Below are 27,693 nucleotides of genomic sequence, written 5' to 3'. Positions count from 1 at the left end.
CAGAAGCCGCAGTGCGGTATATACTGTGCCTGTATGTAAGAAGCGGATACGGAGTTTTACTATTATTGGATGATTGACAATTTCAGAAATAGTCTTCAACAACCCTGCGTGGCTAATCTCCAGGGAAATAACACCGCTGCCAAACACTAGAGATGTCTTACAGTCCAACATCCCTGCTTCCTAATCTAGTCCCCGCATAGATATTGAGGAGCATCTGAGCTGGCAGAATGGCCATTACAGTAGGAAGACGTATAAAAACAAATAATCAAGCCTCTGTATTAGAGACCTAGGTGTGAGAGAAGCCCAAAAGTAACATATAAAGGTGTGTGGAGCCTCGGATTCCAGATATACATAAAGCAAAAGAGAAGAAATATCTTCAACACAAAGATAGTCATCATTGCAATTGTTGATATAAATAATACAGTCATGGCAAAAAGTTTTGAGAATGACACAAATATTATATTTTCACATGGTCTGTTGCCCTCTGGTTTGTCAGATGTTTTTATCACATACAGAAATACAAGTGCAATCATATTATGAGTAACAAAAGCTTTTATAGACAGTTAGAATGAGTTACTGCAGCAAGTCAGTATTTGCAGTGTTGACCCTTCTTCTTCAGGACCTCTGCAATTCTCCCTGGCAGCTCTCACTCACCTTCTGGACCAAATCCTGACTGATAGCCGTCCATTCTTGTACAATCAATGCTTGCACTTTGTCACAATTTGTTGGTTTTTGTTTGTCCACCCGTCTCTTGATGATTGACCAAAAGTTCTCAATGGGATTAAGATCTGGGGAGTTTCCAGGCCATGGACCCAAAATCTCTATGTTTTGTTCCCTGAGCCATTTAGTTATCACCTTTGCTTTATGGCAAGGTGCTCCATCACGCTGGAAAAGGCATTGTTATCACCAAACTGCTCTTGGACGGTTGGGAGAAGTTGCTCTCGGAGGATATTCTGGTCCCATTCTTTATTCATGGATGTGTTTTTAGGCAAGACTGTGAGAGAGCCGATTCCCTTGGCTGAGAAGCCGCCCCACACATGAATGGTTGCAGGATGCTTTACAGGTGCCATGAGACAAGACTGGTGGTATCGCTCACCTTGTCTTCTCTGAACAAGCTGTTTTCCAGATGTTCCAAACAATCAGAAAGGGGATTCATCAGAGAAAATTACTTTCCCCCAGTCCTCAGCAGTCCACTCCCTGTACCTTTTGCAGAATATCAGTCTGTCCCTGATGTTTTTTCTGGAGAGAAGTGGCTTCTTTGCTGCCCTCCTTGACACTAGGCCTTGCTCCAAGAGTCTCCGCAGTCTCACAGTACGTACAGATGCACTCACACCTGCCTGCTGCCATTCCTGAGCAAGCTCTGCACTGCTGGTAGCCCAATCCCGAAGGTGAAACACTTTTAAGAGAGGGTCCTGGGTACTGAGATTGATGTGAATCCAATAACACACTGTGGATTTATCTGCTACAGAATTCATCCTTTGCCATGCAAAGATTGAGCAATGCCCCAATCCACAGCAAAATCATTTGTCGTCTAGTTTCTGGTGCATGTGGAATGGCTGCAGAAATTACCCCTGCAGAATTTACCTCCACTACATGTGCCAATAGCAAGGGGTGCACCTACCATGAGGACAGTTGAGCTGCTTGCCTCAGGCGGCACTCTGTAAATGCAGATTTTCAGTGTGGTGCAGCTCCCTCTAGCTGTCCAGATAAGATGAGACAGTGAAGAAGGGAGAAGGTATCTGCACTCCTGACTGGGCCACAAATAATGGACCATGGGTCATCTATTCCTTCCTTTTTATTCTTGCTGTGTATGGTATTTGAACTCTTATATGTGGGTGCTCCTTAGTGATCATGGCTTTATGTGAAATGATGAGGGCAAAATTCCTTCTTTTTTGTCTCGGGCAGCAGAAAAACTATGCAGCACTAAAGTATTTCTCAACCTCTGATCACTTCTGATCAGCACCAATCATTAGGACCAAGGATTTCACATTGGAGTAGTTGGATAATGGTGTAAAAAAACCTGATTTTTACATATTGAATGCAGTTATGCTTGAAATATTTATATGTACATATACACATATACTGTGTGTATATATATATATATATATATATATATATATATATATATATATATATAGGTAAATAACCCTTCCAGATATTGGTTTCATGGGTTAATCCTCTCCCTCCTTGTTATCAGTTCCACGCAATAAGGATTCCAGCCACTCCCTGCTGTGAATAGCAGTTTCTCATGCATCATAGCAGTAGAGTTATGGATCACAACCCTTTAATGCTCAGTAAAAGCCGACTGTTATTTCAACTATTTGTATGCTCACTGCAGATAAGACGTAATAAAGCTTCATTTGACTGAGCACCAGGCATGGGTGCAGCGCCTAACTACTGGCATCACTTGTGCACTCCAGCCTCCACTCAACTGCTAAAATAATATCTACATGTCACAACACTAGCCCCTAAATATAAGTCAGATAATAAATTGAAATGTAGTGTAAAAAACATAGTAAAGATAATTAATATGTGTCTCTTCAATTTTTTGGCGTTGGAAAGTGGCGTAGAATAGACCAAAAGAAAATTGAATATAAACCTGCGCTCAGAAATCTGCCGAGGCTGCATCTGTGGAAGTTTGGGTGCTGATAATGCGGTGGACAAAGTTGTTCTATTGGATATTGTTCTGCAGCTCCTTGGCAGCTTGCTCAGCAAATTCTGCAAAAACTGCTGTACACATGTGTGACTCTCTGGAGAGAAAATGGTCCCAGTACAGTAATACTGGCAGATATTTATCAATTTTGGTGCAGGTTCTGTGTTTTTGGCGCACAAATCGTACTATAATTTGCTCTAGGATGTTCGAGTGTGGCGCAGGGTGTTAATTGGTACAGGTGCGAAAATGTTTAGAACTGTCTCCACACTCATGGAGGTGAAATAGAACTCCATAGACCAGCTTTTTGCAGCCCTATGTATGTGCCATAAATTGCACCAAAAAACTTTTCGCAGGAAAAGTGTTGTATTCCAAAGCAACCCCCAAATTGTGCACCCAAAAAAATAAATAATTGTGTCAAAAAACATCAATATTGTGGCACCCACAATAAATATGGTATATATCTCATTACCGACAGCTAGTCAGAAACCAAACCAAAATCCGGCGAAAAAGTTTCCTTTTTTTACAGACTTCAAGGTAGGGAGCAATATTTCTGGTAGGGACCAATATTTCATCCAGGGTGAAATAGAAGGCATATAATAGAGAGGTTATGGAAGGGGGGGGGTCCTACTGAAGTAATAAATGTTTGATAACTAGAATGGGAATCCTGAGGATTGTATTCTTCCCAATTGCACAATTATAGGGGAAGAAGTCTGAATGGACATTTTTAAGTTGATGGGAATGTTGGATATCACTTACCCCATCAGTCCATCAGTGTGCATGCTCAACCACTGCCCAGATAAAACTTAGTAGAAACTGCTGTTCAGGTCGTCAGTGATGTAGACAAGTGATAGGAGACAAATTTAAGTTGTAGGAGAAAAAAAAACTCAGATTAAGATATAATCATAGGATACTGCATCAAAATTAGCCTGAAGCAGGTCTGGCACTAGTCAAAGAAAATCCACAGTCCAGACAAACTGCAAACTCAGGTCTTTATCTTTATCGGATGATCAATACAGATAAAATTCCACTGTGACATGCCTCACTGTCCAACACATTTAGATCGGTATAACATTTTAACACACCTGAGATACCTAGGTCCACCCTCGCAACTTGATGTCACTTCTGATCTAATGAACAATTCATCAATATGCATCAAGCAAAAATGACATATACATCACAACAATGAAAACGAAATAGTTCCACACATACAAGGCATATGATATGTCCATCAAGTGACGGAACTCTGCTGGAAGCCATGGGAAGCAGCTGATGTTCTAAAACCTTTGTCTTACATTTCCACAAGGTCTGTCCAACGTACCATACCTAAGATCACATTTAGTACAGCATATTATATATATTATGTTGGCCGAATTGCAATTGATGTAACTTTTGATTGGGAATTCCTTCACCACATTCGTAGAAACCTTGAATGCACAACCATGTATGTTTGGCCATGTTTTGTAGTCACACAGACAGTTGCCAATCAGCTAATTTGATTTTCTCCTATGTCAGCACAAAACATTATAAGAAGCACTTAACCCAGGGGTCTCAAACTCGCGGCCCGCGGGCCAACTGCGGCCCGCGGGACAATATTTTGCAGCCCCCACCTGGAAAAGCACCGCCCGCCGTGTATTCACGGCGGCGGTCGGGTCGCGCTGCATGGAGAGGGCTCACGGGCTGAGCCCTCTCCATAGCCGGTAAGTCTTTGCTGCATATTGCAGCAAAGGCTTACCGGTAACACCCGCGATCGGTGCTAGCACAGCGGGTGCTTTCACAGCGATGGCTGCCGGCAGCACATGGGCGCCGCCATCTTACCTGGGATCGCCGCTCCCCTGAGGGCTATTTCGTTTTAACCCCTTCATTACAATGTGCTGATAGCACATTGTAATGAATGAGGAGGAAAATCCCCATATACTGCCATACTGTAGTATGGCAGTATATGATAGGATCGATCAGACAACCTAGGGTTAAAGTACCCTAGGGAGTCTGAAAAATAGTATAAATAAAAATTAAAAAAAGTGTAAAAAAAAAATTATAATAAAAAAACATTAAATTTCAAATCACCCCCCTTTCCCTAGAACTGACATAAATATAAATAAACAGTAAAAATCATAAACACATCAGGTATCGACACGTCCGAAAATGCCCGATCTATCAAAATATGATAACATTTTTTACAATGCGTTTAACCCCGTTACGGAAAATAGCGCCCAAAGTCGAAAATGGCACTTTTTTGCCATTTTGAAAAATAGAAAAAAATCTATAAAAAGTGATCAAAAGGTCGAACAGTCCTAAAAATTATATCATTGAACATATTATCAAATTTCGCAAAAAATGACACCATCCACAGCTCCGTACACCAAAGTATAAAAAAGTTATTAGCGCCAGAAGTTGGCAAAATCAAAAAAAAAAATTTTTGTACAGGAGATTTTAATTTTTGTAAATGTATGAAAACATTATAATACCTATACAAATTTGGTATCCCCTTAATCGTACCGACCCAAAGAATAAAGTAGACATGTCATTTGGGGCGCTCAGTGAAAGACGTAATATCCAAGCCCACAAGAAAATGGCGCAAATGCATTTTCATTGCATTTGGAATTTTTTTCCCGCTTCCGAGTACATGGCATGGAATATTTAATACCATCACTATGAAGTGCAATTTGTTACGCAGAAAACAAGCCGTCACACAGCTCTTTACGTGTAAAAATAAAAAAGTTATAGATTTTTGAAGGTGGGGAGTGAAAAATGGACATGAAAAAACAGGAAAGGGCCCGTAACCGGTTAATCCGCTTCCCTCCGGTACTTGAAGAAGATGAAGTCGCCGCTCTGAACGCACTTGGTGCAGGTCAGAGCGGCGACTTCATCTTCTTCGATGGGAGGGACATGGGGAGGCAAGTACCGGGGGGGAGGGGGGGATGGAGTGTCCCTGACTGGGCTCAGTGCGGTAGGAGCTTGGGACCCCTCGGTGCACAGGACGCGTTCATAGAGAAAACACGTCTCCCCGCTCGGGGCTTTCCTTGCGCTGGGAGACGCCATGACATTTTAATCTGAATAATGATATTTTGTAAGCGCATTTTGTGTGGAAAACTTGATGCGGCCCAGCCTTACCCAGAATCTACCTCCAGCGGCCCCCAGGTAAAATGAGTTTGAGACCCCTGACTTAACCCCTAGGGGACCCCTGACTTAACCTTAAGGCCTATTTTGGCCTTAAGGACGCGGCCCCATTCTTCAAATCTGACCTGTGTCACTATAAGTGGTTATAGCTTTGGAACGCTATGAGATATCCAGGGGATTTTTAGATTGTTTTCTCGTGACACATTGTACTTCAAATTAGTTTAAAAATTTGGATGATATCTTTTGTGTTTAGTTATGAAAAAAAACAAAATTTGGAAAAAATTTGGAAAAATTCTTTATTTTCAACGTTCTAAATTCTCTACTTTTGATGCAGATAGTCATAGCTCCCAAATAAATTCATAACTTACATTTCCCAAATGTCTGCTTTATGTTGGCATGGTTTTTTAAGATTCCACATATTTTACTAGAATGTTATGAGGCTCAGAATTTAGGTATCATTTTTCACATTTTTTGTAAAATCACCAAAACCCGCATTTAGATGGACCTGCTCAACTTCTAATTGACACTGAGAGGCCTAAATAATAGTGAGACTCGTAAATTACCCCATTGTGGAAACTACACACCTCAACGTATGAAAAACCACTTTTAAGAAGTTTGTTAACGCTTTACGTGTTTTATAGGGGTTAAAACAAAATGGAGGTGCAGTCTGCAAATTGTAATATTTTTTCACAATACACTCATTTTGGGTGGAAAATTAAACATTTACAATGGATTAAATGAATAAAGGCTCCACAAAGTTTGTTACCCAATTTCTCCCGAGTACACGGATACTCTATATGTGGTGGTAACCTGCAGTATGGGTGCACGGCCGGGCATAGAAGGGAAGGAGGCGCCATCCAGAGCAGATTTTCTATGTCACATTGTACAGGCTATAATTTTTTTCTTTTTTTTAATGTGGACCTATAGGGGCTTATTTCTTTTGCCACATGAGATGCACTTTTCTGGTACGTAATTTGGGGGAATCTATAGGCTAATTGGTGAGATTTTATTAACTCTTTGTTGGTGGAGGAAATGAAAATCATCACTTTTCAGGAAGATTTTTATGGGTTTTTTTTTTTGCCCGTTTACCATACCATAAAAATAGTATATTATTTTTATTCTATGGGTCGCCACGATTACAGAAAGACCTCATTTATATAGATTTTTTATTTTTTTCCCATTTTTACTGCATAAAAAGTAATTTGGCAAAAATGTTGTTAATTTTAGCATCACCGTCTTTCATATGCATAACTTTTTTATTTTTTGCCTCACAAATCTGGTTAGGGGCTTATTTTTTGCGAGAAGGATTGTTCTTTTTAGTGGTCTTATTTTAGAGTGCATAACATTTTTTAAATCCCTTTTTAGAGCATTTTTATAGGGTATTAATTGAAAATGATCTTTTTTCTGGAGCTTTTTTTTGTTTTGTTTTTTTACGGGGTTCACTTTGCGGATCTAATAACGATTCTGTTTTATTATGCAGATTGTTACGGACGCAGGGATACCAAATATGTGGGGTTTTGTGTATTTTATTCAATTGTACTGAATAAAAACCAATTTGGAGAAAATCTTGTTCATTTTAGCATCACCATCTTTTCATATGCATAACTTTTTTATTTTTCGGCTGACAAATCTGGTTAGGGGCTTATTTTTTGTGAGAAGAGTTGTTCTTTTTAGTCGGCTTATTTTGGAGTGCATAACATTTTTTTAATTACTTTTTAGAGCATTTTTTGATAGGGTATAATTAAAAATTATCTTTTTTCGGAACGTTTTTGCGGTTTTTTTTCTACGGCGTGTACCGTGCGGGTCCAGTAACGATTCTGTTTTATTATACAGATTGTTACGGACGCGGCAATACCAAATATGCGGGGTTTTTTGTGTTTTTGTGTTTTTTATACTTTATTAAGTGTTTTTATGGGAAAGTGACATTTTAGGGGCTTATATTTTTATGTATTTATTTTTTATTTATTATAATGTGTAGTGTTAAGTGTTTTTGCATATTTTTACTTCTACATACTTGAACTTAAACCAGTGATGCTCTGATCACTGGTTTAAGTTCAATACACTGCTCTACAATACTATTTTATTGTAGAGCAGTGTAAACTGTCTGAGCAAGCTTGCGCATGCTCAGACAGTTTACAGCCAGACACGGAAGGGGTCTGACTGCCATGGAGACCGGGCAGCTCCGGGGCACATGCCAGTCCTCGGAGCTGCCCAGAAGTGGATCGGATCCCCCGGTAAGCGGCACGGGGGATCCGATCCACAGCGCAAACACCCTTACACGCCGCGGTCATGTTTGACCGCGGCGTGTAAGGGGTTAACACCCGCGATCGGAGCCGGCTCCGATCGCGGGTGTTAGCGCAGGCTGTCAGCTGTACTAGACAGCTGACAGCCGCTGCTTCTGGTACCGGCTCCGTTCGTGAGCCGGTGCCAGAAGCAGGACGTTATAGAACGTCCCCGTGCGCTAAGCATCTAGCCCCGGGGACGTACTATAACGTCCTGGTGCGCCTAGGGGTTAATGGTACCAGTTACATCAAAACCTACAAAAAACAAGCCCTTGGGGAAAAAAGTTTAAAAAATGATTGTCGAAAGACTAGGAAGAGAAAGACAATGTCAGAAAGTAAGTAAAGTGTGGTATGCCAGGAGGGATCCCCCTACTATCCCAATAAACTTGGATCTTGTACTTGTAGAAGCCTTGAAATAATTGCAAATGCCTGGCAGCAATCGTGATTATTTCCCCCTTTATGCCAGCTCCCCGCAAAGGGGCCGCGAAGGGGGGGGGGGCAAGGCCATTGGTGGAGTGGGCCGCCAATGTAACAGTAGTATACATAAGTTGTATTGCTATCTAAAGTTTTTCAAAACCAAATAAAAATCAGTGAGAACACATAAAGACCATATATAGAATAATCCAGGGCTCTAAATATACCATGAAAGATTTTATCCAAGACACATAGTTGGTCCAGAATACAAGAACATTGCTGCTAACATTTCTGTCTGTGTGTCTTTTCTTGGCAGAATATTCTGACTAAAGTGAAGGAGGGATCAGTACGAGAGACTTCGGCACTACAAGCTCACCGGGAGCTGGAGAAAGTAAGGACCACACCAAAAAACTGTACCACACAATTAATAAAAGCTTCAAACACAACGTCTTGAGTTATAAGCAGGGACTCAAAGCGAACAATTACTTGTAATGGTAAAAGATTGTTATAAATAGATCTGTAGGAATAATAGGCCCCTTCTCGGACCACATAGAAACCCAGGAGAGAAGTAGCAGTGGATATGAATGGAACAATGAGCAGCTGATTTGTGCCTTTCAATAACCACATTGATTTTTTCTTTTGTATTTTGCAGCTTTCATTTTACATTGTTATTATTGTTACTATTCATTGTTATTATTGCAGTTTAATATTTTTAGAATAATGCATGCTGTCAAAGGGGTACAGGGCAATGACGCCAAGGAAACTCTGAGTAAGGCTACATGCACACTGCCGTGAGCCCGCCGCACCGTAGCGCGGCGGGCACACGGCAGTGCGGGGAGAGGAGGAGGAGGTGAGCGCAGCTCACCCCCGCCCCTCTCCATAGCGATATATGGCCGCGGCGCCTTAATACGGGAAAAGATAGGTGCCAGCGTGTGCTGCACTGTACCGCTCCCGTAGGGCGCCGTGAGCCCATAGAAGTGTATGGGGGACGAATATCGGCCGCATATACGTCGGCCGTATATACGTCACCCATACTGTAATGTGAATGTAGCCTAAGTGGAATTCATAGTGCCAGGCACTGGATTTTCATCCTCTTTTACAAGGGCGCATGCTAGGGCCATCACACCAATTAAAGGACATCTACCACCAGGATGAAGTATTTTAAACCAAGCACACTGACATACTGGTGTGCGCCCCCTCTGCTGTTCTTGTAGCTTTTTATGCCCTTTTCTTTAAGATATATATTTAAGAGATTTCTTTAAGAGATAATGGATATGCAAATGAGCCTGAGGGGCTCCAAGCTCCATTGGCATCTATGGAGCCCGGAGCATCTCAGCCTCATTTCCAAGGTTCTCAGAAGTTAAAAAAGTTAAAAAAAAGAGCAGCTCCTGACAGAGGGGGCACACACCAGTATGTCAGTGTGCTCGGCTTCATCCTGGTGGTAAATGTCCTTTAACCCCTTAGTGACCACCCATACGGATTTCTCCTTTGGTCACTAATGTCACTAAGGGGCCTTAGGCTAGGCCAACGGGTTTCTCCGTGCAGGTAAGAGCAGTGACTCTGCTATCATATGACAGCCGGGACCCTGCTCTAACAGTCCGGATCAGAATGATTTCCGATCCAGACTGTTTAACCTGTTAGAACCTGTGGTCAATGCTGTGACTGCAGGATCTACATACATGGTGGGGGAGGGGGTTCCCTCCCTCTCCTATCGGCACTCAGCTATGACATAGCGGGAAGCCGTCTGCTTTGCTGGACAGCTGGGGACATTCATTAGGGCTGTCCGAGGCAGAGCCTGTTCGATCCAGCCCCTGACATTCCTAATGCACTACAATGCATGGTTATTATAGTGCATTAGTATGAAGAACTTGTTCATGCAGCATTACACTAAAAATAAAAGTTGAAAAAAACACACAAAAATAAAAGATGAATTTCATTTTTTATTTTTATTTAATAAAACGCCCCAAGAGCCCAAAACACACAAAAAACAATATATCATTAAAAAAGTGAAAAAATGTAAAAACAAAAACCACAACTTATTGGTCATCACCACGTCCCAAAATTCCCAATCTATAGAAAATATAAACACAGTGAATAAAAAGTGATCATAAGGTCGCATAGTCCCCAAAATGGTGGCAATGAAAACATCAGCTCATCCCAGAAAAATACACAGCATTGTAATCCTAAGTATGAAAAAGTTATTGGCGTCAGAACATGGCAAAATGAAAAATATTTTTTTCATATAAAAAGTTTTAAAAAAAAAATCTAACACCTAAAAAACCTATATAAACTTGGTATCCAGTGATTGTACTGACCCAAAGAATAAATTTGAGTTTTATTAGAGTCATTTAGGGAGCACAGTGAAAGACGTAAAAACAGAGCCCAGAAGAAAATGGCGCGAGTGCGATTTCTTGTCAATTTTACCCCATTTTGCATTTTATTTCCACTTCCCAGTGGCATGGGAAATAAAAAATGTCAATAGGAAGTACAATTTGTTATGCAGAAAACAAGCCTTCATACAGCTCTGAACACAGAAAAATAAGAAAAAAGAAATAAAAGGAAAAATCCCATCAGTAGCAAGAGGTTAAAATGCCCCCTATACCTCATGATAAAAAGTACAAAATGGAGTAATTCTGTGGGATAACGGGTTTGTGGTACCTGAGGCCACATCCATTTTGGTTGCGTTTTGAAACAAAATCCAAAGGCTTCAAACGTGATCCCATTTTGCGGTAACACTACGTTTCCAGTGTGTTAACTAAATGCGAAGTAGAAGCAATCTTACCTCAATATGTGATTGCAGGTGGAGCCTTTGGATTGCAACTGAAACGCAACATGTGAACCTTGCCTCAGGGGCTCTGCCAATGTCTGCCCTGCAAATGTGCAATGGTGCTCCTTCCCTTCTGCGCCCTGCCATGTGGGTACATTTTAGGGCTAAATGAACGTATTAATGAAGAAATTAGTAATTTCTAAATCAAACCTTCATTTTGTTTTGAAGTTCTGTAAAATATTAAAAGGGTTAACAAGCTTCCTACCTGCTGTTTTGAATATTCTGAGGGTGAAGTTATTAGAACAGGGTGATTTGTGGGGGGGGTTCTATTAACAGAACTTCCAAGACCCCTATAGAAATAAAATGGCCCCTAAAATACTGTACAGGTGGTCCCCTACTTAAGAACACCAGACTTACAGACAACCCCTGGTTACAAACGGACCTCTGGATGTTGGTAATTTCCTGTACTTTAGCCTTAGGATACAATAAACAGCTGTAACAGTTATCACAGGCGTCTCCAATGAAGCTTCATTGTTACTCCTGATTCTTATGAGAATCCACATTTCTAAAATCCAATTGTCACAGAGACCCAAAAAAGATTTGTCTGGAGCTACAATTATAAACTATGCAGTTCTGACTTGCATACAAATTCAACTTGAGAACAAACCTACAGAACTTATCCTGTACGTAACCCACGGACTGCCTGTAATTAAAGGACACCTGTCATCAGGTCTCTGCCACTAGTCCTGTCACCTCTTCCTGTTGGAGCAGCTCACAAGGATCCCATCCCAGCCTTTATCTAGTTATTTCATACATTATTCATTGTAAAACCATCTATTTTTTATCATGTAAATGAGGCTGGTCACATGGTCAGAGGCAGCGATGTCACCCCTGTTACCCCTCCCCTCTCCTCCCCCTGCTCATGTCTGTGTGTAATGTATAGTAAAGCATGGCTAGTGTGTGTCCTGCATCTGCTGACATGCTGCATCCTCCTAATACACATGTGTGATACACAGACATCAGCTACACATGAATCTGTGGTAACATGGCTGCCTGGAGCTGCTGTATCTCTCCTAAACACACACACACATGCACACACAGGCTGCAGGGGTTGTGGCCACCAGCACCAGGAAGCACATCATTATACAGCCTCACATCATTATACAGGCTGTCAGTCATGCACTGGGGGTGTGGCTGTACCTCCCACTCATGAATAGAGTGGACAGCTTGAATATGCTAATGCTTCATTGGACATTTCACAGGTCATTTGCATACAGCTTTAGGACCTCATTGCTTAGGTTTACAGGCATATAGAGGGACAATGAATTGATAGAGGCAATGCTCTCTAATGGCAGTTTATGAAAATATATTTAGTTTAGGGGGGTTATTTTGCATGACGGGTTCTCTTTAATTGTATAATGTTCATAAAAATTTGAAAAAATTCAGTTGGATTTGTAATCTTTCCATCAGAATAATAAAACAAAAGGACACATAAAACTATGCAAACACAAAGCAGAGATTTGGTAAATGTTAGTCTTACTACCCAAATTAGTTACTAACTATCAGTTTGAAAATCTGAGAATTTTGAAAATAATTTTATAATTATTAACCAAAATTTCCCTCTAACTTGATGTACAGCGTGTTATAAAATATTCAAAGAGAAAAAGAGGTGTGCCAATAGACAAAATTGTGTAAAAGAGTGATAAATCTTTATTTCAACAATAGAAAAACTCCATCAAGGAATGAAGAACAAGTTAAAAACAATTAAAAAACATACATGAGTCAAAATGTTTGGCGCAACCAGGTAAGGTTCACCAAACAAACACCTCCTCCATACAGTGGAACCTGGCCCCTAGTATGATACAATTACAATAGAAGGATGAATAAGGCCCAAGCTGTCTAATGACCCTGAACAGATGAAGATAAATCTGCCATAACAATCATAGTGTGGCTATAGAATAAATGGGTAAGTATACATTACGAGTCAGTGGTCAGCAGGCAGGCATCAGTACAATAAGTCAACAGGGCGGCTCAGCAGTAGTGGAGGACGTGGAGGACTCCCCACGCGTTCCGTCTCCCAAGTGGAGACTTCCTCAGGGGTGAAAGTCTTACTAGGGGCCAGGTTCCACTGTATGGAGGAGGTGTTTGTTTGGTGAACCTTACCTGGTTGCGCCAAACATTTTGACTAATGTATGTTTTTTAATTGTTTTTAACTTGTCCTTCATTCCTTGATGGAGTTTTTCTATTGTTGAAATAAAGATTTATCACTCTTTTACATAATTTTGTCTATTGGCACACCTCTTTTTCTCTTTGAATATTTTATAGCTTGCTTTGTGTGCTGACATTTACCTTGTTTTGGTGGTTGTGCATGGTCCACTCTGTGTATAGTAGTACGGATGTACAGCATGTTAGGAAAACTGGATGTCACTGGATGCAAGTTTTGAAAAATGGGTCTACAAGGCGCAAATGAGCTTGGTCACTGAGGGGTTAAGCATTGTTCTTCTGACTTCTTCTAATATTATAACTTTGCTGTTATATCAATACCTGACCGTAGGGTGCATTGAGATGCTTGGCATATGTCCTTTTAAATATTTATAATGTGTTAAAATTATAACCGTGGGGCTTGTTCTAGCTCGATAGGAGAATCTAAAATGTAAAATACGCTATATGTATGAGGAAGTATTGCAAATGTCCACATAGGTATCTAAATAAATAAGATACAACACCTTACTAATGAGAACCCCCACGGGACAACAATATTTCTGTTGGACTAATGGCGCAGGTGGATTTAGCATTTAAAGTTATGGCTGGGAGCCCCCCAATCTATCGCAAGTGGCAGAGTAGGGGGTCTATTAGTTCCTTCTCTGCCGTAGCTTTAAATTGTATTGGCATGCTGTGGACTCAAGTACAGATTTGAGAATGGAGGGAGGATGTGGGTCAGATGCTATATTAAATGCCCAACTTTATCATCTTCATCCCACCACTGTTTGCAGCCCCCCCTTACCAGCTTGCCGCAATGAGCCTAATGAGCCTGCTCACTAAGAAGAGCCAGAATTCCCATCACTATTGCCCATAGACCCCACGATGCCTTGTGTTCTCTCTCAAAGTAATTTAGCATTAAGTACATAATTTACATTCTGTGTGACCACTAAGGGTTAATAGCTTATCTGCACCGTGCAGAAAGTGCCAATGACAAGGTGGGGAAAGGGAGCAGCATGAGATGCAGGGAGAGACAGAGAAATTTCTCCAGAATCACAGACTGGGATGGAGGGATTGATAGGGAACAGGGAAGATCTACCTCACTATTCTGTACAGCAGCATCTCCTCCCCTCCCAGGAGTCCGTAAAGTTTGTAGATTTGGTTATAAGACTGACTCCAGAGCTGGATTGCACAGACAGAGGAAGCAGCCACTGCAGCTCTGAGTTAATCTGAGGGCTACAGCAAAGAAACTGCTGGATGTAGATAACAAAGATAATAGGCAAAGTTGTTTTACATCCCAAGAGCTATTGATTTGTGGGGAAAAAACCCTTTACTGTGACCCTTTAAGGGCTTCTATTACTCAATTTGTTCTTTGGTTCTTGAAAGTACATAGACCTAAGTTATTGCTTCTTTACTTTTATCTTGTGCCATGTAGCTGGTGCGGGCCTGTAATGATGGAGTCAGGAAGATGAGTCGGACGGAGCAGCTCATCAGCATAGAGAAGACACTTGAATTTAAGATCAAGGTTTGTTTTTCTGATTATTTTTCTTCTATATTATGGCCTATGTACATGGAGATAAGAGCAGGTGAGGAATTTAGAGGAATTTTTAGTATTTACCAGTATTCAGTAATTTACCAGTATTCAATAATCTACTGTATCTGAAATGATGTCCCCAGAAACCATTTATCAATTTGAAAAAAAAATCTTACCTCCATAAATAAATCATTCTGTTTTGAGGGTTATATTCTACACCTACAGATGGACATTTCCGTTTGTACTTGGTTCTAGATGTATTGGAATCACCATAGTGTCGCATCTTCACTATTTGTAAATGGTGTCTCCTCTGCCCTGACAGTCTGTGCCGATCATCTCTCACTCACGCTGGTTGTTAAAGCAAGGAGAACTGCAGCAGATGTCTGGGCCGCGCACTTCTCGTACCCTACGCACAAAAAAACTATTCCGCTCTGTATATCTGTTCCTGTTCAATGACCTGCTGCTCCTGTGCAAACGTCTGCCTGGGTGAGTAGTATATGGTGGATACAAACCCAACAAAAAGGAGAACTGGGTCAGGGAATTCACCATCTTATCATATCCGTATTGGCTGGACATCCCCTAATAGTGATGTCTCCTGGACTCTCCTCGAACTCTCTCCTCAGCTCTCCAGTAGTGTCCTGGATGGTCAGTAGACCTGAGATTGGGGAGCATTCATTCTAGAGAAGCCAAGAGACTTTTATCTTTAAAACCGACCTCATTTAAAGGAAATCTACCATCAAAATCAAGTATAATAAATCAGGGACATCTACTAATAGATCAATGCGCTGTGACTGTAGTAATCTTCTTACATTTGTCATGCATGGCCTTCTTCCTTCTAAAATCAACTTTTAAAATTATGATAATGAGCCAGAAAGAATTCTGGTCACAGTCACGGTGCCTGGAGTAAGTGTCTCTGATTCATCATTCTTGATTTTTTTTTCTTTAAAATTAAACAGTTACATCTAATCCTATCAGTCACTATTTCCCAGCTATATCCCACGCATCAGAAACGTCCAAAATCATCTGATTTTCAAAGTGATTTCAGGACAATTATTTTGAACCATTCTGTGGTCAGTTCACCAGGGATGTCTATCATAATGATATATGATACAAGAAGTCGCTTTTTCCAGTTGGATCAGCTGTGCTGCTTTATAGGAGGGAAGAAGGGACTCCCTGCATCAATCTGGCTATGATGCACAGCACCGCCAATGATTCACAGACTGACCATGGCTATTTGTTTCAGCGCTAAGGTTGGATTTCTACATTTAGGGATCTTGAATGCAGAGTTAGAAGCCATAAAAACAATAGGAGAAGCAGCACAAGTTTTGGCTTCAAAAATTGGAGGAAAAAAATGCATGTAGAAAAAACACAGTAATAGGAGCATTCAACTCCAATAATTTCCCTGTCTAAATTTACTAAAAATGATTGTACCATTTTTAAGCTGGATAAAAGATTATCCTCAGCACATCACTCCATGCAGTGGCCTGGGGACTTTGGATTCGGGCCCCATATATTTAACTCTTGTGGCCCTTTCTGCACATTATACTTGGCAATACACATAAATGCTACACGGACACATAAACACAGCACCATATTCATATACTTTATATAGACTGTTCAGCAGTAGCCCCCCTTATTAATATCATGTCCAGCAGTCTACCCCTATTCATGAAATATCCAGAAGCCTCCGTTTATAAATGAAATGTCCAGCAAGCACCAGCTAATTTAATTTCCAGCAAACTACTGTCATTCATGAAATGTCCAGCAGCCTCCCCTCACTAATTAAATGTCCAGTAACATCCCCTCACTAATTAAATGTCCAGCAGGAGTGCCCCTCATCTTAAATAAATAAACTCGCTACTTCCATGCTCTGCTTGAGCGCAAATACATTGTAGCAACCACAATCATTACTCTCCTGGCTCTGTGTGAAAAGTGATATATAAATGAGCATCATGCGACATCTTTAACAGTAATTGGTGCTCATCCTAGCTTGGATCAACCACTGTAACAACCTCTCAGCCTGGACTGTATGAAAATGCACCAGATTTATCCCGGATACTGGATACACCTGGGGCATCTTTATATTGTCTAATCCAAGGAAGAAACTGAAAAATCCCTTTGTCAAAAAGTATCAAAATCCCATAGTAAATATGATGAAAAAATGTCTACCAATTCAAGATAGAGTCCTGCTAATCTCTGCTATTTTATGTACATTCAGGGACCGGTATCAAGTATTTGATGTGGCTGCACGTGGCCTCCTGCGTGTTGAAGAGCTGGAAGACCAAGGACAGTCCCTGGCCAATGTCTTTATCCTGAAACTTCTGGAAAATGCACATGAAAGGGAATTTACTTACATGTTGAAGGCCACATCCCAGTGAGTACATTGCTAGTACTGATAGCCCTATTTCATACCTAAAAGTATATTCTCCCAAATGGTGCTAAGAAAAGCTAAAACGCAGAAAGTGGAATGTGGTAAGCCCCAGTTCACAACAGCGTCAGGACCCGCACTATTAATTTCCATCACTAAAACAATAACAACGGAGAACGAGAACAACTTTAGAAAGTCTAACAGATCTGTTGCAATGTCCATTTATTAAAATTGACTTTTAATAGCTTTCGTTTGCAACACTTCCAATGATTCCATTATTTGAGCTTAAAATTGTATAGAGGCTGTTGGATGTTATAGACTTCCATTATTATCAACTTAGTGATTGAAGTTGGGCTGCATCTCCAGAACCAAAACCCAGGCTTAAAGGGAACCTGTCACCAGGAGACCCATTTTTAGCCTTCCCCCAGTCCCCACAGAGCATAGTACATACACTGCCAAAGTGTTTTTGTATAAAAAATAGTTTTTACAGAAAAAAAGATATGTTATATTGTACCTTTCATTAGCATCTGCTGTGTGACTAGGTAGTTGCCAAATGGGAGGGGCTGGAAAGGAGCAATTCCCCCCCACCGTTGGGGAACAGCTACTCCATGTGACCTTTTCAAATATATGAAAATGCCTATCACTGGGCTTAGCGACGCCCCCTGCTCCTCTACAGCCAATCCCGAGTGTGGGGAGTTATTCATATATTTGAAAAGGTCACATGTTTCCCAAGGGTGGGGGGGAACTGCTCCTTTCCAGCCCCTCCTATTGGGCAACTGCCTAGTCACACAGCAGATGCTAATGAAAGGTACAATATAACAGATCTTTTTTTCTGTAAAAACTATTTTTTATACAAAAACACTTTGGCAGTGTATGTACTATGCTCTGTGGGGACTGGGGGAATGCTAAAAATGGGTCTCCTGGTGACAGGTTCCCTTTAAAGAGGACCTGTCACCTAAAATTTCGGCACTAGGAGCTGCTTACTTCACTCTAGTTCTTGAACAAACGCTGCAGTGTTAGCCGGAGGTTTCCGGTAACGCTATCTAACACTGCGGCGGGGTACAGTGTAATCGTCGGACTGCTCGCAAAGCGGTCCAATGTATTCATGAGGGGGCAGGCTTGGGGCGTGGTTAGGGGCGGTGACTGCCGCATGATGAGCGGCAGTCATCGCCGGCCTATGGAGCAAGCGGGGCGGTCCGGGGTAGAGGCAGCGCCTCGGACCTCCCCCTCACGAATACATCGGACCGCTTTGTGAGCGGTCCAATGATTACATTGTACCCCGCCACAGTGTTAGAGGCTTCCGGTAACGCTATCCTTCTAAAACTGCGGCGTTTGTTTAAGCACTAGGAGCTGCTTACTTTTGGGTGACAGGTCCTCTTTAAAACAATAAAACAATCGGTCGTTTGTTCCACTACACAGCCCATATGTTAACAACTAGTTAATGTATGCATTAACAAAGTGTTAATGCATGGGTTTTGTAAACACAATGTTGACAGCAATGTAATTAGGCAAATCTCTTCAGCTTTTTAAAAACACATGCAAATAAAATGCAAGATGCGACCGCAGCCTTAAAGTCAGAGGCGTGAACACAGGTGTGAACTGGGCAAACAATATGTAAAGAGTCATCTGTAGACTATATTTCTCTATAGGTAAATGTCATACAAATGTCTTTTTCAGAAGTGAAATGAAGCGCTGGATGACCTCTTTAGTTCCAAATCGCAGAACAAAATTTGTTTCAATCACTGCCCGGGTACTGGGTAAGTAATAAAAAAAGGTATAAAAAGGCCTTTAATGGTGAGGCTTGTCTGGATATTAATTGTTTCACACAACTGATGGTCAACTCTGGTCCACAACATTTATGTTCAAGATTTCCTTAGAATAATCAGAATTTGTGTATTAAGAATTGCCTATAGTGATCTCTATAGTGACTGTGGCAATATTCTTATATTTTTTTATCCTTCCTTCAACTCTTAACTTTTAAAATTATGCTAAAGAGTGCTAAAAAATGTTACCAGAGCCCTTCTTTGCTGTAGCTAAACAGTCTGTTACACTGTGCCGGAGCACTTCCTCTGCTGCTGTGAGATTACAGAGGAGGGGGGAAGTGCTGAGGGAGAAGGGAGTGCTTACACTACAGAACTGTGGCCTTTAGTATACAGGCGGTCCCCTACTTAAGGACACCCGACTTACAGACGACCCCTAGTTAAAGATGGATGCCTCTGCCCACTGTGACCTCTGGTGAAGTTCTCTGGATGTTACTATAGTCCCAGACTGCAATGATCAGCTGTAAGGTGTCTGTAATGAAGTGTGATTGATAATCCTTGGTCCCATTAAGGCAAAAAATTTTGAAGCTCCAATTGGCACTGGGGGGGAAATATTTTTGTCTGGATCTACAATTATAAAATATACAGTTTTGACTTACATACAAATTCAACTTAAGAACAAACCTAAAGAGCTTATCTTGTACGTAACCTGAGGACTGCCTGGTAATTTGCTGCTGTGCAGTTTTTTGAGCCTATTTGACAGTATGAAAACTAAAGCAGTGCAGATGATATCTGTTTTATCCGGAAGAAATCCATCCCAAATTGACAATGTAACATTTTAATGAGATCTTATGGAGCCGCATTGCACTGCTACACAACGTGTCGGATTCATCACTTCACCCGCAGAGCTGCACCCATCAATGTTTGACCCAATTATCAATGACTTGTCAGCACTTCCCCTCCTGATTCCTGGGCTCTGACAGGTTGATCATATACACTGTCATATTTTCAGCACATTTTGGAAATTTCATGGTATGTTTTTTCATGCCGGATAACTGATTCCAAAAATAAAAAACAATAAAAAGCAAGATTATTTAGTAACGATAAGGAATCATCTGCTTGAATTTGAGGCAGGTGAATGGCAGGTGACAGCCGCTACACAGAGAAATGCTATGATAAATAGTGAGTGGAGAGATATAGTCAGGTAGTCACTATGAAGATGTATTCTGCACTCCCAGGGTTCATGGATTTAGCCTCGGGAGAAGGCATTGGTCTGATGACTGTACAGTGATGGATGGCCAGTAAAACCTGCTCTGTCCTGCCACTCCTTCTACATTGTTGATTCGTGTACTTTTACTGCAAAATGAAATAGAATTGTCACAATTCTCCCAGCACTTTATGTATACATCCTACAATATGTGGAGGCTCTCACATAAAGCTCAGATCTTCCTCCGTGCCAATATATTTCTTCATATTGCTTAATCCAGTGCAGAGGCTGCTGTGATCACATGGCTTTACTAAGGTAGCACAAGGGTATGAATAGATGGTCTGGGCATGAGGTGGCCGGACGCTGAAAATGAACATATTTAGTGACTTATTATTTAGTGACTGTTTCATGTAGGAAGTTACCTGTTTTGCACGTTAGCAAACCAAAATAATGGAGAAACACAAATTTTGTTATGAATTATAGGAAAACTGTGTTATTGGACAGTGTTCACCTACATCATAACCAGACTGTCTGTATGTACCCAAACAGTTTCCCTTTGTGAACAAACAGATTGCAATTTCTTTGTTTAAGGGTAGCAGGTGCACCCGTGCCCGTCTCCGTGGCAGCTGCCCTCCCCGGCCTCACTTACCTCTCCACATTCCAGCTCCCGTACCAGCTTCCCAGCGCGTGTCTCCGTTCCCCAGGGCGCACGCATGTCGGCACTCGCAAATTTAAAGGTCCAGCGCACCGCTGATTGGCGCTGCCCAATTCTAGGGATTGCATAAGAGCCGGCTTTTCCCAGCATCCCCTGACGGATATTTGCGCTGTATGCCTCAGAGAAAGCTGTTACCTGTGACTTGTCTCCGTATATTGACCTCCCGTTGTGGCCCTGGACATGTTCCCGATTTCACTCCTCCGCTGCCAGCGCTGACCTCCTGCTCTGTCTCTGACCCTGAACCTTTGCCGCCTGTCTTGCCCTCCTGTCTGTCCCGACCACGAGTTTGCCTGCTGCCACCTTGGCTGTCTCGACCTTGGCTGCCACCGCGGACAAGTCGCTCCTGTGGAACGACCTGCCGGTACCATGCCGCAGCAAGACCAACCCGCTTTGCAGCGGCCTCTGGTGAAAACCGGATACCACTTAGGTTCCAGTCCGAGGTGTTGGCTTGTGTCATCGTCCGCGGTGGTCCAGGGGGTTCACTACCCCAGAAGCCTGACAGTGCTGTTCTTCTATTCACTTTATTGGTGATCTATGTGTGAAGAAATCTGATGTGCAGTCATTTTTCTTTTTCAATGATTCTGGGTTACCAGATGTTCTGCCTTTTTACGAATTTTAATCAGGTTTTTTTTTTTTTGCTTTCACTGTTACTAAAAACAAATACATATTATAGACAAACCTTTTAAATGTACAGAAACAATGGGGCGATTTATCACATTCTTTTCTCTTCTTTTTGCAACATTTTACAGCTTTTTTACCCATCCAGCTAAGTTCACTGCTTCTGAGTTTTCCAGTGTTTTGGGGATTTATTTTTGCAATCCTGAGGTTGATGTTCAAAAAAGTCACAAAGATTAAGAACAAGTTGCTTAACACCCTCTTAGATAAATCAAACAATGCCACACCCCCAAAAACAAAAAAAATGGCAGAAATTTCCACGCTTAAGATAGCTGACTCTCATTGTGTTGCAGATATTTCAGCTCTGGTATGTTCTCCCTGACAATGTACATGGCCTGTGCCTCACGTCACTCAATGAAATGACTACTACGTTATTATAATTTTCTATCTATAATTTTGCTCAAATTTCTATTTCTTATTTTCTTTACAGACTGTCCGCAGGTGCAGTGTGTCCACCCGTACATAGCCCAGGAGCCGGATGAGCTGTCTCTTGATCTGGCGGATCTTCTCAATGTCCTGGACAAGACAGATGACGGTATGTGCCCCACTAGTGACAGCCTCAGATCCCAATGGACATATGCATTATCAAATCCCTAATAAGACTTTGACAGCTTTCCAGAGCAGAATACCTGCGTCAGGCTGAATCGCTTTTCTGAGTCATTGGCTGAGGCTAAATGTGTGTAGCGCGGTGACAAGCTTTATCTGCTCAACTATTATCTGAGGAGGAAAAAATAAACCATTTGCCAATATGCAGAGGAGATTGCATTTAATCTGCAGTCATTTCCATAAGTCTCCTGGAAGGGCTTTGTACAGGATGACAGCCAGGCCACAATGTAGTAACAAAGCTGCTAAACAGATAATTGTATAGAAATCGAATACTGTGTTATTATTGCACAGCCATATATGATTGTCCATAGACATATAATGTATTACTCTGCTGTACATTTTTCATACAAGTGTGAAAAAAGGTAAAAAAAAAATCTAAATCACATAGTAGAAAGCCAAAACTAAACCAGAAGCACCCCCACCTTTGATGATGGTCTAGTTTTGGTTTTGTAATAGTCGGGTGTCCTCTTTTAGCATTTTTTTCACACTTGTATGATAAATGTACAGCACACTTTTGTATTTATACCCAGAGTAATAAGTTATTAGTCCATGGACTGCTGCCACGCGATGGGTAATGCTAACACAGAGTACACACATCAATGGGGGAGTCAAGAGCCCTGTATCTAAATATCATGGCCAAGGCCATCGACAACCCCCTGCTATCCAAATAGGAATACTTTGGTGGCACTAGGAGTTCCCCTGTTGTCTACGGCTTTCCTTACACGTTTGATAGCTTTTAGCTAAACATTTATGTTGCAAACAGTTATTTCTTCCAAGCTCAACTATCATGTGACATAAGTAGGGAGATGGGAATAAGATACTGCCAGACAAAAAGATTGGGTATATTGAATCTCACATACGCAAACCCCTTGCGTTTTCATTGCTTTACCAAAATGGGGCAGATTTATTAAGCTGCCTGAAAGACTAAATATTTCTAGTTGTCTACTTCTAGTTCTTCTCACAGCTCCCCTTTAAAATAGTCATGAGCACTGGTAAAATGAAAGCTAAGCGGTGATTGGTTGCCATGGGCAATTGGAAATATTCTGACTTTCAGACAGCTTAATAAATCTGCTCCACTGTCTTTAAAACTTTGAAAACTTGAGGAAAGTGCCTGTTTTGTTGGGTGCACTGTGTAGTTTCTGTTGTGGACATGACTAGGGTAAAAAGGACTAGTTCCCCCCACAGCTTTTAGTCATGATTTCTGGACAACTGACCGGCTATCAATCTTTGCGTCGGACTGGGGCCTACTTGAGCCCATTAAATAACATAAACACTTTTCATCATCTTCGTACTAAAGTGACCCTATTAACCTTCAATCAGGTCGTCTTCTGCTGGACTTCTGGTGCACAATGTTGTCTTGGTGCCTGGGCCCGGCAGTGGATCATCTGATGCTTTAAGTTCCACCCTGATTCACCACTCACTGGATGCTAAAAACTATTAACAGCATAAAATGCTCTGTTCATTGCAGCCTTATTTTACATGCAGTAAATGAAGGTGATACCTTTTGAGCTTCAATACAATATAATTAACTAGTATGGAGAACAGCACATTTCAGGAATGGTCTAATATAATGTGCACTCACATTCATCGGTAGAAATAGAAGAAATACCGTAATAAGATGATGCAAAGCTGATTCCTGTGTAAAGCTTTTATTTATTAAATTGCACACGGGGCCTGTGGTTGAATATCCCCATGTAGTTATGTAGAGAAGGTCTTGCGGGGTCTGAGCCTTCAGCCAAGATGCTTCCATATACTACACCATATGGTTTCTGTGCCACGCGTGCCCTCACCCGAGCATGTGGCCCAGTGTCTCATCACTTCTATTCTTCTCATTGTACGTAATGAAGTATCATCAGGTCTCCTTTGATACCATCTCTTGTATTATGTCTTTGAGACCCTCCCGTATCTTGTATTCAATCCAATAGCTAAATCATCATGAATGAGCCCTTCTACTTATGGTGGCTACCTTGTGATGACCCTGTCCACTTATTAACACTGTCATTTATGCGCAGCATTGTCTGGGGAATGTTTTAGTAGGGAGCAATCAGCATAGTTGGGACTTTTACTCTAGTCCCCACTGGAGCAATAACATAAGTTATTTTATGAGCCCTATATGGTAACCCGGCTCTGCATTGTCAGGTGGGTGATGCTATCTGTCCCACCTGATAGGGATACCACTGATTTTTGGGAATGGTGGGGGCTAGAGATAAAAATTGCAACTTCACTGGAAACAATGAAATCGCATCGATAAATAAGATTATTTAGCCTGTGCACAGAATAGGAGATCTAACATTACTATACCAAGCTTCAATGGGACATGACACAATTTACAACTGCTGTAAGGTAGAGATAAATGCATTAATGCATCTCAAATGAAAAACAATGACATTTTTCAAATAATTTTAAAGGCCTCATACACCTTCACATCCTCTTCTATTATAGAATCCATTATAGGCGAAAAATTTCTTCCCTTATAGGTTTTCATTAAGAAATTTACTTGGATTCTCTAATGTAGATGCTCCGAACTGCAGGCTGGTTTTTCAATGTGCAGAGAAATCTGTCAGAGAAGCAGCCTGAATTCTCAATGTGTATATATATATATATTTCTCCTAAATTGTAAGAGAGACTCATTTAGGCTGAATTTCAGGCCAATCATAATTCAGGTTAAATGAGTGGTTCCCTGCATAATCAACTTGCCAGCAAGCATGGAAACCTGAAGAGATTGTCCATAATGTCCTATCTGCATGCAGCGTGTTACAGATCAGGAGGAGCTTAGTGGATTATACTGTGTCCTATCTGCAGGCAGCATGTTACAGAGCAGGAGGAGCTTAGTGGATTATACTGTGTCCTATCTGCAGGCAGCATGTTACAGAGCAGGAGGAGCTTAGTGGATTATACTGTGTCCTATCTGCAGGGAGCATGTTACAGAGCAGGAGGAGCTTAGTGGATTATACTGTGTCCTATCTGCAGGCAGCATGTTACAGAGCAAGAGGAGCTTAGTGGATTATACTGTGTCATATCTGCAGGCAGCATGTTACAGAGCAGGAGGAGCTGAGAAAGATGATCATGATGACTGGGAGTCATGTAATAGGAGTCTAATGGGTGTTCTTACTCTGTTATTCAAAGCCATTATACGTGCTCAGAATATTCTCTATAACACAATACCTACAGGTAGGACACTATTTAAAATCTGCCCAGCCCCTACCACTCTATAACATGCTGCCTGCAGTTAAGACATTGGGGGTCATTTACTAAGGGCCCGATTCGCGGTTTCCCGACGTGTTACCCGAATATTTCCGATTTGCGCTAATTTCCCCAGAATTGCCCCGGGATTTTGGCGCACGCGATCGGATTGTGGCGCATTGGCGCTGGCATGCACGCGACGGAAATAGGGAGGCGTGGCTGAACGAAAACCCGACGGATTCGGAAAAACCGCCGCATTTTAAAAAAAAAACTGTCGCGGAGCTTGCACTTACCTTCACTCAGCCCGAGCCGGTGAACTCCAGCGCGTTCCGATGCTTTTGAGTGCAGCAGCGCCACCTGGTGGACGGCGGAGGAACTACCTTAATAAATCCCGGCCGGACCCGAATCCAGCGCAGAGAACGCGCCGCTGGATCGCGAATGGACCGGGTGAGTAAATCTGCCCCATTATGTATAATCTGCTCAGCACCCCCTGCTCTATTACATGCTGCCTGCAGATAGGACACTATGTACAATAACCCTAGCTCCTCCTGTTCTATAACATGCTGGTTATTTTATGGTTATACTATGAACTTCAGTAGTACACATGGGAGCACATCATGAGCTTTGACTTTCTGTTTCTTGGGACTTTTCATGGCTTTTCTGCTGGTCAGATGTATCTTAGCGGTGTTTCATTATTTATACATGTCTTGGTCTTTGGAGAATTTGTGATTTTATAAAACAAAAGTCGCAAAAAGTCACCAAAAGACAGAATCCGTTCCAAGATCATTTCTACACGTGGTCTTGGGCACCATCACAACTTTCACATCTGGGATCAGGTGATAACTCAAGGAACACTGCAGAAAACTAGACAATGGCGAACTTTGAAAGGAGATTGTTTTAGGAGCATAAAAAGTTGAAAATGAACACAAGCACCATGAAAATTCTCAAAAATGAGAGCAAAAGGCACGTCAAAAGTTTAATACATGTGCCCCATTGTGTGTCATTGTACTAGGCAGCCAGGATCAGCACATGATATGATAGCTCTGATACCCTGCTATGTCCATGGACAAGGCGTGTAGAGGTTTATGGTAACGGTTTTGTATACTACACATCCGCTGCTCCTATAACATGCAGAATGACCACATAGTTTTTCCTTTCTGTCCCAGGTTGGGTGTTTGGTGAACGTTTGCACGACCAGGAGAGGGGCTGGTTCCCCAGCACAGTGACAGAAGAAATACTGAACAAGAACATCAGGACACAGAACCTGAAGGAGTGCTTCAGGGTGCACAAATCTGATGATGGCAGTCAGAACAAAGACCGGCGGAAGATGGGGAGCAGAACGCGGCAGTGACCCCTGGAGATGGCATGGGGCAGCATGCTGGGGGACGGGGAAAGAAGCAGGGTGTCTGTGACGCGATGCAAATATTCTATATAAATATATGTATATTATCTACAAATGTGTGTTACTGTTGTACAGGCAAACTTCCACTAATGCAATAGGACAGGGCAGGGCTAAAGCTTGAAAGGAAAGACACTAACAGATGAACACACAGAAGACTATTTATAAATGGATTATATATTGAGTTTATACCTTATATATTAGTCATTAGTAATAAGGAACCAGTACTACAACTCCCATCAACCTGCGCTGGGAGCTGCTGGAGGACTACAGAGCTCTGCCTCCTGACAAATAATAAAATACCTCTTCTGCCATATATATATATCCTTCTAATGGGGGGTAATTGTCACATAACTGAGAAAATGTCTCAACCCTGTGCAACAAATTAAGAGGCTTCTTACACCTGAGGATTATGGAGGAGGTGACACAATGTATCATCATGTCACACAAGGTACAGGATTTCGGGAATCAACTGCCCTTGTGTACATTGAGCAGGGATTGGCTCTAGTTTTAGCCTCCATTCTGGGGTCCCCACTTTTGCATTTGCTCCTCATTATGTTTTTTTTCAGTATTATTTTATTGTTGGTGCCAATTGTATTTCATATAAGAATTCTGTTATATCTTCACCCTAGTTATGTTTTTAAAGGTGATATTTTTGGTGATGGGGGAGGGGGTTGTGTTGATCCCATGTTGTGGCTCATGAATCACATGATTGGGTTCTGTGAACCTAGGTTCCCAGTACAAAGCCGCTGATAAAGCTATTTATTGGAGTAGATGGGATCTCTCTGCAGTTCTCTTTCTTGTGTTTGAGCTC

General features: G+C 41.6%; 1 protein-coding gene across 4 annotated transcripts in view; it reads left to right on the top strand.

Annotated features, from left to right (window-relative positions):
* The window catches only part of NGEF (neuronal guanine nucleotide exchange factor), a 158,904-nt gene extending 131,328 nt beyond the window's left edge, over window positions 1-27,576 (top strand). For all 4 annotated transcript variants that reach the window (XM_072143272.1, XM_072143275.1, XM_072143273.1 and 1 more), the window contains 7 exons: window positions 8,783-8,857; window positions 14,868-14,957; window positions 15,289-15,452; window positions 17,185-17,340; window positions 19,012-19,091; window positions 22,122-22,226; window positions 26,647-27,576. In XM_072143272.1, coding sequence (XP_071999373.1) covers window positions 8,783-8,857; window positions 14,868-14,957; window positions 15,289-15,452; window positions 17,185-17,340; window positions 19,012-19,091; window positions 22,122-22,226; window positions 26,647-26,831 — 855 coding nt within the window. In that variant the 3' untranslated portion in view covers window positions 26,832-27,576. The remainder of the gene's footprint in view (window positions 1-8,782; window positions 8,858-14,867; window positions 14,958-15,288; window positions 15,453-17,184; window positions 17,341-19,011; window positions 19,092-22,121; window positions 22,227-26,646) is intronic.
* The last annotated feature ends 117 nt before the right edge of the window (window positions 27,577-27,693 follow it).

This window comes from Engystomops pustulosus, chromosome 3 (genome assembly GCF_040894005.1).
Source record: "Engystomops pustulosus chromosome 3, aEngPut4.maternal, whole genome shotgun sequence".
Classification (NCBI taxonomy): domain Eukaryota; kingdom Metazoa; phylum Chordata; class Amphibia; order Anura; family Leptodactylidae; genus Engystomops; species Engystomops pustulosus.
The sequence above is the reverse complement of the archived record's forward strand: the minus strand, read 5'-3'. Positions and strand labels throughout refer to the sequence as shown.